At 42.1% G+C, this 18,149-nt stretch overlaps 1 protein-coding gene across 2 annotated transcripts in view; it reads left to right on the top strand.

The window, feature by feature from the left end:
• Window positions 1–18,149, top strand: part of dmxl1 (Dmx-like 1) — a 228,373-nt gene that overhangs the window by 174,763 nt on the left and 35,461 nt on the right. Inside the window, exons 31-37 of one of the 2 annotated variants that reach the window (XM_059969631.1) lie at window positions 445–530; window positions 1,465–1,666; window positions 2,203–2,320; window positions 3,381–3,443; window positions 9,748–9,834; window positions 10,048–10,169; window positions 11,521–11,662. In XM_059969631.1, coding sequence (XP_059825614.1) covers window positions 445–530; window positions 1,465–1,666; window positions 2,203–2,320; window positions 3,381–3,443; window positions 9,748–9,834; window positions 10,048–10,169; window positions 11,521–11,662 — 820 coding nt within the window. The remainder of the gene's footprint in view (window positions 1–444; window positions 531–1,464; window positions 1,667–2,202; window positions 2,321–3,380; window positions 3,444–9,747; window positions 9,835–10,047; window positions 10,170–11,520; window positions 11,663–18,149) is intronic. The other variant, XM_059969630.1, reaches the window with a different exon arrangement.

The raw sequence follows: 18,149 nt of genomic DNA on the forward strand, positions 1-18,149 counted from the left end.
GAACTTGTCCAAATTCTTCAGTCTGCTGGATTTCTGAGTTGGTTAATTGACAGTTTGCTAAGTGCTGCGAAGGTCACCTGGTTGTTGCTTAATTACCGAAGACATCACAAAGAGCGCAGTTATTTTCACCAAGCCTGCAAATTTTGTTGGCAGGTTCATCCAAGTCGGCAGTAAGCTTTGGCATTTTGCCATTGATCGCAAAATATGAGCTGGTGTACCTGTGGTGCAAAAGGTGCTTCAATAAAGTTACAGCCTTGTTGAATTAACTCAAATTTTGCTTCAAAACATTCTGATAGATTTTTTTTCTAGGAGGTTTAAAACAATGGTTGAAAAGTAAAGTCTATTCCAATTTATTGGTGACTTTTGTCATTTTAAATAATAAAAGAAGGAAAATAGATACTTATTTTAACAATAATTTGTTTAACTTTTTAATTTTTTTTTTAGCTGGTCACTGATGCGATACGCTATGGTGCAGTTGGTGCTGCATAATTTAAAGAACTTTTATCCAATGGCAGGGCTAGATCTTCCAGGTAATTGTCTATTTACTTCTTAATATAACAAAATATTTTTAATCTTCCTTAATCACTTTGTATTTATTCTCAAGGCATTGAGAAAAGAATGTAGCTTTACAGTTTCAATATACACTCAGACCCCGGTTAATGCTGAGGATGTATTCCTTGGAGGTGGAGAGCTATGTAAATCAACACTATGTGGGATTATTATGACATTTTGTAAATGGAAGTATTTGTGTGATTTTTTTAAAAAAATCAAACCTGAGATGCATGATATTTTATGCATACACGATCATTTGTAGAGTAACAAACACGCAAGTAGGCCTAGCCTGTACATCAGTGGAGCAGAAACACATCACAGCAGCAGCAGAGGGAAGTGGGTGGTGGTTACATCTCAGAGGAGGGACCAGGCTGTGGGTGGTACTCTAACTTTGGCTTCTTCTTCAAGTAGGCGTTGAGGTTTGACTGCGTTTTCTTAAGTTTCCTCTCATTAAGCAGTTATAAGGTAGCAGGAAACCATGTCGAGACACCTCTTTTTGCCTTATTGCTACACTCCCAGTCAGGGTCGTTATCGATGAACATTATGGAAAAACTTGGCGAGGGAGCAAGAAGCTTTACATGCACAAGGGAGGCAGAGTATGAATGTGTGTGATTGGCTGTGAATGGCTCAGAGCATATATAAAGCCCTCTCACTGGCTGATAGAATGTTTACTATAATGGCTGCCAATCCTGAGAAGTTTTAAATGGTGTTTAAAATAAATATTTTGTCATTTTTACAAATTTCAATAAGAATTGAATAACTGCTTTGTAACAAATCAACACTATGTGGGGTAGTGTTATGTGGGGGTCTATATGATAAAGGATTATAATCCAAAAGGGAAGATTCAAAGATATTTCCAATTTCTCAAATTTTAATTACTTTTTTGTTTTAAATGTTACTGCTTTCTTGCAGAACTTCCTGTTTGCTCTCCTCCTTGTCATGCAATTTTAAAGACTCTTCAGCGCTGGGAACAGGTGCTTCTTCGGCGACTTGAGTTATTTGGTGGTCCACCTCCAGATTTCATCTCGATGCATACTAATGAAGGAACAATATCTTCAGGACCTGCTCTTCTCATCCATAAAGCATTACTGGAACCCACAAATACACCATTCAAGTAAGGATAATCAACAATATTGAATTATTTTACCGATGTTGTGATGGGCTAAGTTAAAGGTTGCCTATATATTGAAAATAGTTACTTCCCAACTTTTGTATGATTTTTGTCCAGGAAGGAAAGATGTACTTCTTGGTTTATTTCCAATTGATGAAGTAATTTAGTTAATAAATTGGAACTGACTTAAGAAAACAAATTAGAAATAGCTTATGGAAAAAAATGAACAATTTTTTTTTATTACTTGCTTTGAAATGCTCTAGTCCATTGTATTAGGTGAGGACTTCTGTGATTTTTGATTCGATGAGGTAAAAACATGCTAATATTGTAAAACGTAAAGTAACTTGGAGAGGAGCATGGATCTACTTTCCCTGTTCTTCTAGACAAATGATGTGATAGGGCCAGGACTATTGACTGGAAAAGCTAATTTAAATGAAGCACGCAGTTAAGACAGTAAAGTATGTTTCTGTTAATTTTGCTGACTGTGTAAGTCTTTCTATTAGAACTCAAGCCCAACTGAGATGACTTTTTGTCTCTAGGTCAAAACATCATACTGCACTTCCAGTTAAAAGACTTTGGCAGTATCTTGTGAAACAGGAAGAAGTGCAAGAGACTTTCATTAGAAATATATTCACCAAAAAACGATGTCAAAATGAGGTAGGTATTAAAAGAAACTTGAAGTTTACCTCATTCCCTTTACAATCTTATCAAGATCAACTTTCCTTCCTGGTGACACAGTAAATTACACAGTTCACCCGCCTTTGTGAATGCATCATCACTCCTTTACTGTCATGGCCTTTGATATCATTGATCAAGCCTTCCTCCTTAAATATCTCTCCACTTCTGTTGACAAGAAAGAAATTGCCCTTTCATGTTTCCTCTTTTAAATTTATGGTGAGAGCCTGATGATCTTCAGTTGTAACATTTTATTTTCTGCATTCTTACTTCTAGAGTGCTATTAATCTCTATCTCATTCTTTGACTATTTCCTGACTCTTCTTAACATCATTAATAATGTGATCAGTTCCATAAATTTTAATAACATTAATCACTTTGTCTTCCGAAGATTTTCTTTAATTCCGTGACAGAAAAGGTACAATATATACAGTAATGCCTTTCATCACCATACTTTTAAATATATGCATTGCTCTCATTTAACTCCAATGTGAATTTTACCAACTTAGTTATATTTACATTTCTTTTTTCAAAGGTACCACTTCATCTATTTACTCTGAATTGCTACAGACGACTGATCTCCTGCATTCTGCCCCATTTTTATAAATAGTTTAACCTGTGAAGAAGTAAAATGTTGATATTTTTTAATTTGTTTAATTAAAGTCATCTTGTACTTCCTTAAACTAGTTCTTCTGTTTGACCTGACAGTCGTCTGTTAAAATATTGATAAAGTAAATGTTTTGGGTTACAAAACATTTTTAATTGAATATATGAAAAAGCAAATATTTAATATGTTAAAGGGGATGATCATACCAGTTTTATCATGATAATTATTTTAAGGTAGTTCTTGTGAATTTTATCTCCATAGGACTATAGATTGCAGAAATGCCAGTGAAATTCTTAAGAGGATTTTAGGATGAATAATTGTTTTTTGATTTTAAGGGCAAAGCTTCACCTCTAACAATATTTTCTAACTCGTGGTTTAATTCATCTCTTTTTTTAAAACCATTTGTTTTCTGGCTGTTCTTTGTTCTGTGATGTAGTCATTAGACAGCTTCAATGAAAAAGTCAGAAATTCTATGACGGAGGAACGTAGCATCAACAAGGTACAGCTCCACTGTTCATAATCAGCTCTGCCACCAAATGTAGTATTCTACCCCTTAATGCAATGTTGACATCAAGTCTAAGGTAATTAGCTTAAATGAATAACCAAGAATTCCAAGTTTAAGAATAAGTCATTTATTTCATTGAAGCTCAAGCAAGAGAAATACTTTACCTACACACTCTTGTGTTCATAATCTTGGAGGGCAAGAACAGTTACTGTGAATTTGTAAATACAATTTTCTTTTCTGTGCTGTGTTAGTGAAGAGCAAATAAGAAAGTGTGGACTTAATTGTACTATTGTGCTATTACCATGAAGTAAAGTTAGATATGTCTGGTTTAAAACATGTTTGATTTCGAATTGTAAAATTTAAAAAGGCAGAGTCAGTATATCTATTTTGGTGCGAATACACATTGGTTTTTGGAAAGTTTCCCCAACTGATCTTTCGAATGCTGAATGGGGTCTCTCTTTATCTACCTATTCTGTGTCCCATACCTAGCATTGACAACACACTTACTTGTCAGAAACTGAACCTTTCTGTCCATTATCTGGAGGTTGCTCGTTTGCCAAGCGCCAATGTTTATGCCACTCCTTTTACAGGAGTCTGAAGTTGTGGTCCATATGTGGACCTGAAGCTGGAATATTTGGTTTAAGCAATAATAACTGCAACAAGCAAATAATGACAAAATTAAGCCAGGCACGTGGAATCTAGGAAATTGCACTGAAATATCTATAAAGTGTCCAATATAATTTTGTACATTTCATATTGCGAATTTGTGGTGGATTACTCAAAATCCTCACTATTTGTTGATGTACACTCTGCAAAACTCTATACTCTTGAAGTCTATACTGTTCTTGTTTTATTGAGAATATTGATAAGCATCATGCATTCCTCTAGAATCCCACCATATGGTATCTGGTGAGTCATGAGATGAATACGTTTGACGTCTTCTGCTGACAAAGTAATAAAATATTGGTGCAAGTTGGATTTGAAATCTGGAACTTGGGCTGGATATTTGCTTTGTGTCACCACGTTTGCTCTTCACAAATATGTAAATTGCATCTACTTGACATGTTACTTAACATATTAATTTCCAAGTCCTGTGAGTTGCAGATTTTAGTCATTATATTAATATAATAGCTGCAGTGATATAGAAATATCTGAAAACAGAATTAGTGATGTGTGCTGAGTATGAAGTCATAATCAAGACCAGGGTTAAAATCAGGAACACAGGTCAGGAATCTAAGTAGGTTTGTAGCCAGATCTTGGATAGTTGTGCAGGTTTTCTTCACTATTTGTTCATTCAGTGATATCTTCTACCTTGTAAGATGGGTTCACTTGGAAGTTACAGCAATGGGGAGATTGATCATTGTAATAGTGCCATTGCCTAGTGGCTATAAAAGTTCCTGCAATTTCTGTTCTATGGAAAGTCTGTGTTTATCCCTCAAGGATAACAAAGTCTTAATGCACTGTTGGTAGCAAAATGAATAGAAGATAAACTATATAAAAAAAATTAGCATTTGTGTCTTCATACATTGCACTGAAAATACTATTAGATGCTTTAATCTGAAGTGCAGAAGATCTTTCAATCAATTTTCTATCTATCCTCTGTTTTACTAATCATTTCTAAATTTCCAGATTAACTAGGCACATGATGCTGCTTTTCACAAGTTATTTTAATGTCTATATATTGAAAGATAGTGGAAACATAAAATTATAATGTATTTGGTAATCCCTCCCTGGATGTGCTGTTTCAGGCTAAAAGGACCTGTGGGGTGATGCAGTTCCTTACTGATGACAGGAAGAAGCTTCCAAATGAAACAAAAGTTGATGGGAGTAGCCCACAAGGTCAGCAACAGGAAGGTGGTGCTAGCCTTTGAATAAAGGTGAGCACAGTGGTATATTTGCCCACATCCTGTTCTCTTATCAATACCATCCCTTTGTTTACGAAAACCTAAGCCAGCTCATTACTGCTCTCATCTTTGCAGGTATACTAGTCCCCATTAGAGCACATTCTCACATCACATTTGTATTGGCATTTGTCTGCACCATTGCACAATTTTAAGCATTTGCATTCTAGCTTCCCTGAACAAATGTTCTCCATTCATTTGTTTGACAAGTGTTGTTCCTTCCACTCTTGTTCTCACTGTACCTTGCAGTAGTCATGGAGGACAAGAGAGAAGAAAGATCCCTGAATCACATCTTAAATGACAACATAATGGGTGTTGCTAAACAGTCATGTTTTGGAATACTTGTCCATAGGAAACCTGTGAGGCCACATATAATGATGACAAAATTAAGCATCTTCCATTCAAGTGGTATGCAATACTCACATGTATTGTCTTGATGTCAACAGCATTGAAATCTGATCACACCTGCATATAAAAACATTATTATTTTAGCAGTTAGAATGTGCCCTTTTATATCCCACTTGGCCCTCAAACGTTTCCCAACCGATAGTGCAGAATTCAAGCACCAACTATGCCAAGGAAGACACTTACTCTGACAATACAAAATCAGTCATTAAATGATTTCAGGGCAATACCAGATCGATTATTCATTTAAACCTTGCATCTTAGGTTTACCCGATAATGCATATAGAAGGGTTCTCCACCCTTTGACTCATTTCACCAGTGAGTAAGAGCAGATGATGCACACCTCACACTGGACTGAATCAAAGTCGGACCTCACAAGTCTGTCCAAGCATTTTTCAGCCGCACATGAATATTAGGTTTTGGCTACTTCAAACAGAATTCATCTGGAGTAGTTATAAAGATTGTGCAGTGTACTAATTGTTATTCACCTGTATTGTATCAACTGGCACATGGCTAATATGAAATAATTTCAAGCAAAATTGGTATGTTTGAAGACCTTTGCAATAGCATTTAATATCCAAGGCAACCAGCATAATGTATCAAATTGAGAACTCAATAAATGCTTAATAAATGTTCAGAAATCAGTATCAATAGCTTGCAATGCCACAAATGCCCTCCTCAAATAGGATAAGAGATATGTTGACCTTACAACTAGTTTAAGTCAGGAGAGGTAATAATAAAAAAGGAATAAGGAAATTGGGACTCAATATTCTACTCATTTGTTTATGAGAACTTGTTGTTCTGAAGTACTGAAGGACCTGGGTGTTAGATATTCATTGAAAGAATGCTGTTGTCACTGGTGGAGTCAGCTTTTATTATCCATACATCTTTACTGAAAGGAATGTCTTAAGTAATTTGAGAGAGTCATGAACTGTAAAAAAAAAATACCGTATTTGAAATTGTATTATCAGCTGAACTGGATAAGAATGGCAAATTTTATTTACTGAGAAACATTAGTGCCCAATTTGTGACTTTATGACAATATAGCGGATTCCCAGTCAACTTTACTTTTCCTAGCTCATTATTATTTGTTGTATGAGGAGAAATTAAGTTAACTCAACCAATGCTGACTGGAATTTAGAAGAATGAAAGATGACTCGATTGAAATGTACAAAATTGTTGAGGGGCTTGAAATGATTAATGCAAGGATTGGGTGTCTAGAAATAGAGGCCACAGTATCCAAACAAAGAGTGGAGAACTTAGAATGGAGAAGAGAAGATAGTTCTTCTTCCACAAGGAAGTGAAATATTCTGAATTGTCTACATAAGCAAGTTTTTAGAGATTCAGTTACAGTGTATATTGAAAGCAGAATTGATAGATTTTTATGTACTAACGGAACCGAGGAGCAAGGGATTAGTGTAGGGAAGGAGTACAGAAGCAAAATATCAGTCATGATCCTATTGAATATGGAACAGGTTCAAGGGACTAAATGATCTACTTGTCTTTTGAGTTCTTAAAGAACGGTAAAATGGTTACACTGCAGAAGGCCATTCAGCCCTTCACGTTATCTACAGAACAGCTCTCTAGTTCTACCCACCAGACTTACTTTTAGGCAGTGTTGCAAACCTTTCCTTATGTTTTTTATCCAAGTCCTTCTTGAAAGTGACCATCAAGTCTGCCTGCACCATTTCTGCAGGCTGTACTTTCCAGATTTCAACTATGAAATCCAAAAGTCAAACAAGTTGCTTTGAGTCACTTTGACTGCTCTTCCCCATTTGTTTATATCTGTGACTTCTGGTCTTTGATCCTCCACCACATGGAGAAACCTTCCACTATACACTTTGTCCAGACCCCTCATTTTATATACTTAGTTAATCTCACCTCAGCTTTGTTGTCCACAGGTAATAGTTAGAGTTTATATGTAGTTGTAACTGTAACTCCCTCATCCTAGGAATCATTCTCATAAATTTTCTCTGATCCTCTCTGATGCCTTCACATCATTCCTATAAAAAGGTGACCAAAACTGAACACAATGCTTTAATTGAGGATGCACCAGTATTTTATTAAGATTCTGCATGACATCCCCTGCTTTAATGCTCTGACTCCTTTGATACAGCCCTCAATGCATCATTATCCATTTTCTCAACCTACGTTATGAATTTTATTGATTTGAGATCCCGTATCCATAAGCCTCTTTATTCCTGCTTCTATTTTTTCCTATGAAAATACATAACCTTATTTTCCTCCATAATAACATTCATCAACTATGAGTTTGTCCATGCTACTGACCTGTTTAATTCCTGCTGCAGTTTTTCCACTCCCTCACAACAGTTGCAGTATTGCTCAGTTTTGTGTAATTTGCAAATTTAGAAATTGCCTTTCGTCCCCAAATAAATGTCACCAATAAAGCCCTAACAAACATCTTCCAGTCAGACAAATAACCATTCATCTTGATAGTAGTATACTACATAATATCCATAATATTAAATCTCTTTTTATGCCATGTGTGTCAGCATTGCTGATAAGCCTGCTGTATAGAGTGTTATCAAGACTTATCTGGAAATTTCAAGTTAAACCTCAAGTTTCAAGTTTAATTATCACATGAATATAGCCAAACGAAACAGTGTTCCTCTGGGGCCAAGATACAAGACACCTTACCAACAGCACACTGCACAGGTAGTATATCCCGAGTCCCTAAATTGTCATGGCTCAGTTTGCTGCAGTACCAAGCAAACGCTGGAGTGTAGTACTGACAGGAGGGGCAGGCCTCCAACCTAGCACAATATCCAATGGGACACAGCCAGCTCCGGCATCTCCTTCACTGGCAGCTTTAGCAGGCAACTCTGAGGCATGAGGGCCTTGTCCACACAACAATTGAAGTAGTGCTGCTCCCCTGCCATCGGCCTCGCCAGTGAACTGGGTTTGTGTATACTACAATTTCCAGCAGGGTCTTACGTTCACAATAAAAATGTCCAAAATAATCACTGGAGCCTTTTTTCCAGGAAACCACACAAGTCCAGGCAACAACATGTCAATGGTATGCAACAACTCCAGCTCCATTGATACCAAGCAACTCACTGATGGGATAGGCCTGCAGTACTTGATGTTCTTAGTATTCAGCAGTGACTTGCAATCATAAAAGAGACACAGAGGATGAACAAGTACATTTTTGATTGAACGAGGAGCGCCCACTGCATCTGAGTGCTCTGCCATCTTTCTAGAATACCCCAGAAGTGGGTTTTAAACGTGTCCCTGGATGAGCAGTTATACTTCTCAGTAACAGTCCACAGTATTATCATACGTGGGCACGGTGCCTCTGAGCTGCTTTCACCTCTGTAGCTGTAATTCTTATTCTGCCTTAGTGTGAATCCTTCCTTCCCCCAACCCCATTGTTGTCTGTAGAACTTAAGTCCATCAAAACTCTTTTTTGTATTTATGACAACTTCTCCTTTGATTAAATGTGAAACCACTCTGTGTTGTCTTCTTTCCTTATCTGCATTTGTTCAATGAATAATTCTGTTATTCAGCTAACAAAGATATTGGTAGGTGTCAAATTAGTTTAATCCATGTTTATATTGAGGAGAGGGTGTGACCCACTAAACCACCTGTTGTGTCTGCTGCTTGATGAATTATTAGTTTCTCAGTTATGTTACTTTAGCTTACTATTACTGTTGGTCTTCAGTAGAACAGTTTTGTTTTGCAATAATACTTCTTGATGTCAGTAACTTTGCAATGTTTTTGCCTCTCACAGTAACTTTAATGTTGCGCAATGCTGAAATCTAAAATAGAAAATTAGTCGTTTTGTGTTTCCATCCAAGATGAAAAATCTTTTCAATTTTGTGTAGACAAAATTGCTGAAGCTTAATTGCTGAGAAGGGTATTGGCTGAATTTATTTTTGTTGTGCTATTCTACTGTTTAATTACACTATTCTACTATGGGAAACAAGTTTACTACTTTGGTATATGATGTTTTACTGTCCTACTTTGTAAAGGTGGAAACAGATGCTGCTTATCCTGGTGGTCGAGCAAGAATCATTCACAAAGAATCTGACATCATTACAGCCTTTGCAATTAATAAGGTAAGCAGACATGTATAGTCCACAAAAAAACCTATCTCTTAAATATCAGTGTAAATTGTGTGCTTTCCAACTGAAATATAACCAGAATTTTTGGCAAGGCATTAACCACCTATGCAGTTAATTTAATTGACATTTTACATGATGTTAAAATCTATTTGTCATTTCTATTAATGGTGTGAAAACTTGAAAGACTTTTTTTCTGTTAATTATCAGGCTAATCGGAATTGTGTTGCCATAGCCACCAGCCACGATATCCAAGAGCTGGATGTTTCTGCAATTCTGGCTACCCAGATTTACGCTTGGATTGAGGATGAGTTTGAACTGGAATCAAAAGGGTATGAATAGGAAAGAGAAAAGTGTGATTGTTTATAATAGTTAATTTTATTTTCTGTGGGGGGGGGGGCTCATATACATCTTCTCTAATAATGTTCAAATACAAAAGTTGTGTGTGAAAGATGAGGGCAGATATGGACTTGATAATGGTAAATCATGTATGACAAATTTACTTCAATATTTCAGGATGCCCTTAATCAGGCACATTAAAGAATACATATAGAAGTTAAGGTTTTCCACATGGGATTATTAACTTTTCAAATCAGATTGGAAATTGTTTGATATGCATTGGATGTAGAGGAGCAAATGAAGGTCAGATTTTCTCAATGGTGTAAAGTGTGCAAAAAAAACCCTTCTGTGCTTTCCCTTTCACCATATAAATAAGTATATATTAGATCCTGAGATACTAAATGGATCGATATAAATCCAAGATGACTATGAGATGTCTAAAGTAGCAAGTAGTCTGAAATTAAGAGTGATATTAATTGTACTAATGGAATAATGTACGATTGGACATAAATAGTTACCATAAATTTGTGAATATTTTTTATCTGGAATTCAAAGTGGGTAACTCGGGCACTGGTCTCCAAATTTTTTTAAGGTTACAGTCAACGAGGTACTGTGAAGGCAGAAATTTGGGAGTCCAACTATGTACATTAGTTACTTAATAAGCATGCATATCAAGCTATTGTTAGGAATAATGGCCTTTATTAGGAGGTGGCTGTAATACAATAGAGAGGAAGTTATGCAGCAGATGTAAGGAGCCTTAGATAAGATCTAGAAAACTGCATTCATCTGTGGAGTGATGTATTAGCCTTTGAGAGTGATTGGGTTACAATATAAATTAGGTTATATGAATCAGGAACTTGGATGGTTGTAGGGGCAGATTGCAAAACCTGCAATCTGCTATACAGTTGTGAGTTTTCAAGATGTGCAATTAGCGATCATGGGAAATATTATAAATGGATGGATGTCTTTTGAGGTACTTTGCAGTTAATGTTTGATGAAGGATGTACAAGAAATCATTACTCAATAGGAGAGAAGTGCTATTTCAAGAATAAAAGTCCTGTTTAGAACATAAAAAGTAGATAGGGAAGTGAGAAACTTAAATTTGTATCATGGCTTATCTGGTAAATTGATGGAAATATTTTAGAATATTACGAAAGCCATGAGGAAGTTAATAGTCTAATACATTGTTTTTGAGTTCTTTGTCATAATCAATACCATAGGACCAACACAGCACTGGCTGTTATAGCATAAGTACATTCTGAATCCTATCTGTTGATTAAATGCTTGGCTCCTATTGTGAAACATTTTATCTCTGATTTAATACTCTTATTTATTTGTATATAGATCAGATGAATTCTTGGTAGTTCATGCAAGAGAGGATTTCAGTGATTTACAGTGTAGCACACCATATACTCCCAGCGTTCCTGGCACCCCTATAAATGTGCCCTGGTTAGGCAGCACGCAGACGGGCAGAGGAGCATCTGTGGTGAGTTTAGATTTAATTTGATCTATGGAATCATCAATTTTACAGAGACTGTTTTTGAAAATACATACCAAATGATTGATTGAATAATAGAGCAAAGTTTCAAAGGTACATTTAATATCAGAGAAATGTGTACAGTATTTGTCCTGAAATTCTTTTTCTTTGCAGCCATCCACAAAAACAGAGGAGTGCTGCAAAGAATGACAGTTAAATGTTAGAAAGCCCCCCCCCCCCACCAGCTCCTCCCTCCCAAGCATAAGCAGCAGCAAAACAACAACTCCCCCACCTCCCACTGGCAAAAAAAGCATCAACGCCCCCCACCAAGCACTCAAGCGTGCAGCACAGCATCAATAAAGACACAACTTGCAGTTCCCCAAAGACTACTCGATCAAACGGTAATTCAGCACACCACAGGCTCTCTCTCTCTCCCTAATAAGGGAAAAAGAGATGTCTCTGTATAACAGCAAGAGGGGAGATGTAACAAACAACTCGCTGATTTACAACTTTAAAAGTCTGTTGCATTGCTTTTTCTGAGCTCAATGAACAGGTCTCTGGGCACACAGCGAAAGATCTTCCGTCTCCCACGACATATCGATTTCCTGCAGAGGCACCAACCTCGAGTCCGTCCTTCTCCAGAGCCACGAGATCCCAAGGGCAAGCTAATCTTTTAGGCTGCATCCTTGGTATATCAAATAGCAGCCAGTCGTGAGACCCCGAGAGTGGGACTCATTCCCGCAAAGAACCGAAGTCAGCGCGTACCTCCAGGTCAGGGTCTTCAAAAAAAAGCTCTGAAAGGGAAAAATAGAGATATTAAAGATAGAAATAGAGCTGTTTCCAAAGATGCAAGCAAAGATGTTGCTGTTAGGCGCCATTGTCTCCTAAGTTCCAATGCTAACAATGCTAATTGTCTCCACTCTAGGATTTCATTTAACTTCCATATGTAACTTTTAGTTTAAGAGGTAAAGAAAACCAGCAATATGATTCTACTTCTGTGGCTTTGTTGTGTTGTACAAAAATGAAATTGCACTTTTTTATAATTATATCATATTGTGGCGACCCATTTCCTGGCACATCCGAACCGGCTCACAATTAGATAGCCTACGGGGGTTTGCGAGCACAGAGCTTTGGAGCCTCTGCGCCACGGGGGGCAGGTTGAGGGAGGCTTAAAAGTAAGGCTGAGGATTTCGAATAAAGTTTTTTTCCTTCGACTGCAGTTACCGACTCCGTGTCGTAATTTTAGCGCTGCGTGTAGCACACCGCTACAATTGGTGACCCTGACGGTCCAAACGATTTTTGGACCAGAAATGACCGGCGCCGCCTCTGATCATGCGGTTTCGTTGAAACTGATGGGTTTCTGGACACAGCGACCGAACCTATGTTTCCAGCAAGCCGAAGCCCAATTCCACGTTCGCCGGATCACCTCAGAAGACACCCGCTACTACTACGCGGTGAGCTCCCTCGACCAGGACACAGCGGCCCAGGTCGCGGAGTTCGTACAGTCGCCCCCGGCAGACGGCAAGTACACGGAATTCAAAGCCCTGCTCCTCAGGACTTTCGGACTCTCACGGCGCGAGCGGGCTGCCCGTTTACTGCACCTGAATGGCTTGGGCGACAGACCTCCATCGGCTTTAATGAATGAGATGTTGTCTCTCGCCGACGGGGACACACCCTGCCTCATGTTTGAGCAGGCATTCCTGGAGCAGCTGCCCGAGGACATACGCCTGCTGCTGTCCGACGCGGATTTCAGTGACCCCCCGGAAGGTGGCAGCCCGGGCGGACTTGCTGTGGAACGCCAAAAAGGTGAGCGGGGCGTCCATTGCACAGATCTCCCAGCCCCGCTCCCGGCAGCAAACCAGTCCAGGCCTGGCTGCAGAGCCCGCCAACCAGTCCAGGCCTGGCTGCAGAGCCCGCCAACCCCCGGCCCAATGAACACTGGTACTTCTACCACCAGCGGTGGGGCGCAGAAGCCCGCCGTTGTCGCCCGCCCTGCAAGTTCCCGGGAAACACCAGGGCCAGCCGCCGCTGATGGCTACGGCGGCTGGCCATCGGGATAGCCTCCTGTATGTGTGGGATAGAAGGTCAGGACGCCGGTTTTTGGTCGATACTGGGGCTGAGATCAGCGTTTTACCTCCGACGAGTTACGACACCCGCAGCAGGGCACTGGGTCCCCCCCGAGGGCCGTGAATGGCAGCACAGTAAGGACCTATGGCACCCGTCAGGTGTAGCTACAGTTCGGCTCCAGCCAGTTCACGTGGGACTTCACACTGGCCGCCGTAGCCCAACCGCTTCTGGGTGTGGATTTTTTGCGAGCTCACAGCCTACTGGTTGACCTGCCCAGGAAGAGACTGGTACATGCCGAGACCTTTCAGACGTTCTCCCTGGGTGCAGCCCAGTTGCCAGCCCCTCACCTCGGCTCCATCACGCTGTCCGACAACGACTTCACCAGGGTCCTGGCGGATTTCCCATCGGTTCTGGCACCGCAGTTCACAGCGGCCATGCCCCGACACGACGTACAGCACCACATCCCGACCCAGGGACCACCCCTCCACGCCCGCGCTCGGCGGCTTCCCCCGGACAAGCTCCGACTGGCGAAGGAGGAGTTCCAGAGGATGGAGGAATTGGGGATCATCCGGTGGTCCGACAGCCCATGGGCCCCCCCCCTGCACATGGTGCCCAAAGCGACGGGAGGCTGGAGACAGTGCGGCGACTACCGCAGGCTGAACGAGGCTACCACACCGGACCGCTACCCTGTGCCGCACATTCAGGACTTTGCAGCAAACCTACACGGCGCACGGATCTTCTCCAAGGTAGACCTCGTCCGAGGGTACCATCAAATCCCGATGCATCCTGACGACGTCCCCAAAACGGCTCTCATCACAGCGTTTGGCCTTTTCGAGTTCCTCCACATGCCGCTCGGCCTGAAGAATGCCGCACAGACGTTCCAGCGGTTAATGGACGCGGTGGGACGGGACCTGGACTTCGCGTTCATCTATTTGGATGACATCCTCATAGCCAGCAGCAGTCGTCAGGAGCATCTGTCCCACCTCCGTCAACTCTGCGCCCGACTGAGTGAGTACGGTCTTACAATCAACCCCGCCAAATGCCAGTTCGGACTAGATACCATTGACTTCCTGGGCCACAGGATTACTAAAGACGGGGCAACCCCTCTGCCCGCTAAGGTAGATGCGGTCCGCCACTTTCCCCGACCCACCACGATCAAAGGCCTTCAGGAATTCGTAGGTATGGTCAATTTCTACCGCCGCTTCCTCCCTTCAGCTGCCCGGATCATGCGTCCCCTGTTCGCCCTGATGTCGGGTCCGAGCAAGGACATTACCTGGGACGAGGAGTCCGCCGCCGCTTTCGTTCAAACGAAGAAAGCTTTGACGAACGCCGCAATGCTAGTACATCCCAGAATGGACGCCCCTACCGCCCTCACAGTGGACGCATCTAACACGGCGGTCGGTGGGGTGCTGGAGCAACTCATCGCAGGTCGCTGGCAACCCCTGGCGTTTTTCAGCAAACACCTGCGGCCACCCGAGCTCAAGTACAGTGCTTTTGACCGGGAACTTTTGTTACTATACCTGGCAATCCGGCATTTCAGGTACTTCCTAGAAGGTCGGCCCTTCACTGCGTTCACGGACCACAAACCGCTTACCTTTGCGTTTACGAAAGCGTCTGACCCCGGTCGTCCCGCCAGCAACGCCCCCTGTCCTACATCTCTGAATACACGACGGATGTCGGCACGTCTTGGGTAAGGACAATGTCGTGGCGGATGCGCTCTCTCGCCCTACCGTTCATGCCCTTTCCCAAGGGGTAGACTTTGAGGCACTGGCAGAGGCGCAGCAGGCGGATGAGGAGATTCCGAGTTACAGAACCACAGTCTCCGGTTAGCAACTCCAGGACCTCCCTGTGGGCCCGAGTGAGAGGACCCTACTCTGTGACGTCGCCACCGGCCAGCCCCGTCCTGTCTTCCCAACAGCCTGGCGGCGCCATGTTTTCGACTCCATTCATAACTTGGCGCATCCCTCCATCCGGACGACTTTCCAGCAGGTTCGTTTGGCACGGACTCCGCAAACAGGTCAGTGAATGGGCCAAAACGTGCATGCACTGCCAGACGGCCAAGGTGCAGCGGCACACCAAAGCCCCACCGCAGCAGTTCCATCCCACCCACCGGCGTTTCCACCACATTCATGTGGATATCGTGGGCCCCCTGCCAGTGTCGCGTGGAGCACAGCACCTCCTGACTATCGTGGACCGGTTCACAAGATGGCCAGAGGCGGTCCCACTCACCGACACCACCTCCGAATCTTGTGCCCGAGCCCTGATCGCCACCTGGATATCTCGCTTTGGTGTACCGGCCCACATTACCTCCGACAGAGGCGCCCAGTTCACCTCCAGCCTGTGGTCGGCTATGGCCAGCCTTTTGGGGACTCCACCCACAGTCGAACGGGCTAGTGGAGCGTTTCCACCGTCACCTGAAGTCGGCCCTCATGGCCCGCCTGCGAGGAGCCAACTGGGCGGACGAGCTTCCCTGGGTCCTACTCGGCATCTGCACAGCGCCCAAGGACGACCTGCACGCCTCGTCGGCCGAGTTGGTATACGGCGCGCCCCTGGTCGTCCCCGGGGAGTTCCTACCAGCCCCACGGGGGCAAGAGGAAGATCCCGCAGCAGTCCTGGGCAGACTACGCGAGAAGCTCGGTAACCTGGCCCCCATACCCACTTCACAGCACGGGCGGCACCCGACCTGCGTACCCAAAGACCTACAGAACTGTAAGTTTGTGTTTGTACGAAGGGGCGGGCATCGGCCACCGCTGCAGCGGCCATACAAGGGGCCGTTTATGGTGCTCCGGAACAACGGGTCCATGTTCGTGCTGGACGTTGGGGGGAAAGAGGAGGTTTTCACGGTGGACCGCCTCAAACCGGCCCATGTGGACCTGGCGCAACCGGCCGAGTTTCCGGCACCTCGGCGCAGAGGCCGACCTCCCAAGCAGGTTCTGGCCCAGACTGTGGACATTGGGGGGTGTATCGCCGGTTCTGGGGGGGGGGGGTATGTGGCGACCCATTTCCTGGCACATCCGAACCGGCTCACAATTAGATAGCCTAGGGGGGTTTGCGAGCACAGAGCTTTGGAGCCTCTGCGCCACGGGGGGCAGGTTGAGGGAGGCTTAAAAGTAAGGCTGAGGATTTCGAATAAAGTTTTTTTCCTTCGACCGCAGTTACCGACTCCGTATCGTAATTTTAGCGCTGCGTGTAGCACACCGCTACAATATTGCATTTATCATTTGCTTATCTGTTTTGGTTAAGTTACACCATTTAGAAAACATACTCTTCTCAGCTTTGGTGCACTAAATATAAAAGAAGCAGTGGTATAAGATTACGCCTCTTTGAAATTCCATCACCACAATTTATTGATAAAGAATTGCCTTCCACATCTGGCAATTTATATGGTACAGGCAGTCCTGAAGTTACAACAGGGTTTCATTCCTGGGAACTATTTGTAAACTACTCATAAGTGAACAATAATGGAACAAAAGCAAGATGTGGTAAAAATCATCGCAGACCTGCCACGAGAGTGAGCACGCACAGGGACAGCAGTGCCTGTTGTCAGTTTTACTGATTCAGTGAAAAAGCGAGTGAAGCTGCTCAATGCTTCTAACTCTGCTTGGCTTGACCCACCTTTGTACGGCGTGGGATGGGGAGGAAAGGTTTGCAGGAAAATGCTGTTTCCACCCAGTAGAAGATGCTTGCAGCCCCACAGCAGCTGACCTTATCGCCTGTCTATAAATTCTCATGCATTTATATAGTGTCTCCATAAGTTGGGCATTTGTAAACTGAGGAGGACTTGTACAAGACAATTAATTGTCACTGGGAATCTCAACTGATCAAGAGGTTTAAAATAGATGATTTTCTTTGGGAAATTACTAAATAAAGGTAACAAAATTGTCATTACCATTCAATGTTTATAGTAACTCATAATTTTATTTGAACATAGATCAATGATTTGTAAATTGTTATGGAATGTTACCTCATTTCCTGATTGTATTAATGCACTTGGCAATTTAGAACTATAGACAAATCAACTGTAAATATTTTTCAGTGGTGATGACTGAATATGTAGCAGATTTTCCATCCTTGCTATTTGACTCTCACAAGGAGCTGACCAATAAATGTTGATAATGTGACTTTCTAATGCAAGTCACATTTGAGCAAACAGTTTAAGCAATTTCCTCCTTTCTTTTTGATGGCTTAGAACCTCAACTCTCCACGTTTTTGAAATATTCTTAAAGTTCAAGTAAATTTATTGTCAAAGTACATGTATGTCACCATATATAACCCTGAGATTTGTATTCTTGTGGATGTACACAGTAAATCAACGAAACACAATAGTATCCATGGAAGACCACACCCAACAGGATGGACAAACAACCAACTTGCAAGAGACAAACTGCAAATAAAAAGGGGGAGGGGGAAATAAATAAATCAACAGTAA

Source organism: Hypanus sabinus, chromosome 5 (genome assembly GCF_030144855.1).
Source record: "Hypanus sabinus isolate sHypSab1 chromosome 5, sHypSab1.hap1, whole genome shotgun sequence".
Taxonomy (NCBI): Eukaryota; Metazoa; Chordata; class Chondrichthyes; order Myliobatiformes; family Dasyatidae; genus Hypanus; species Hypanus sabinus.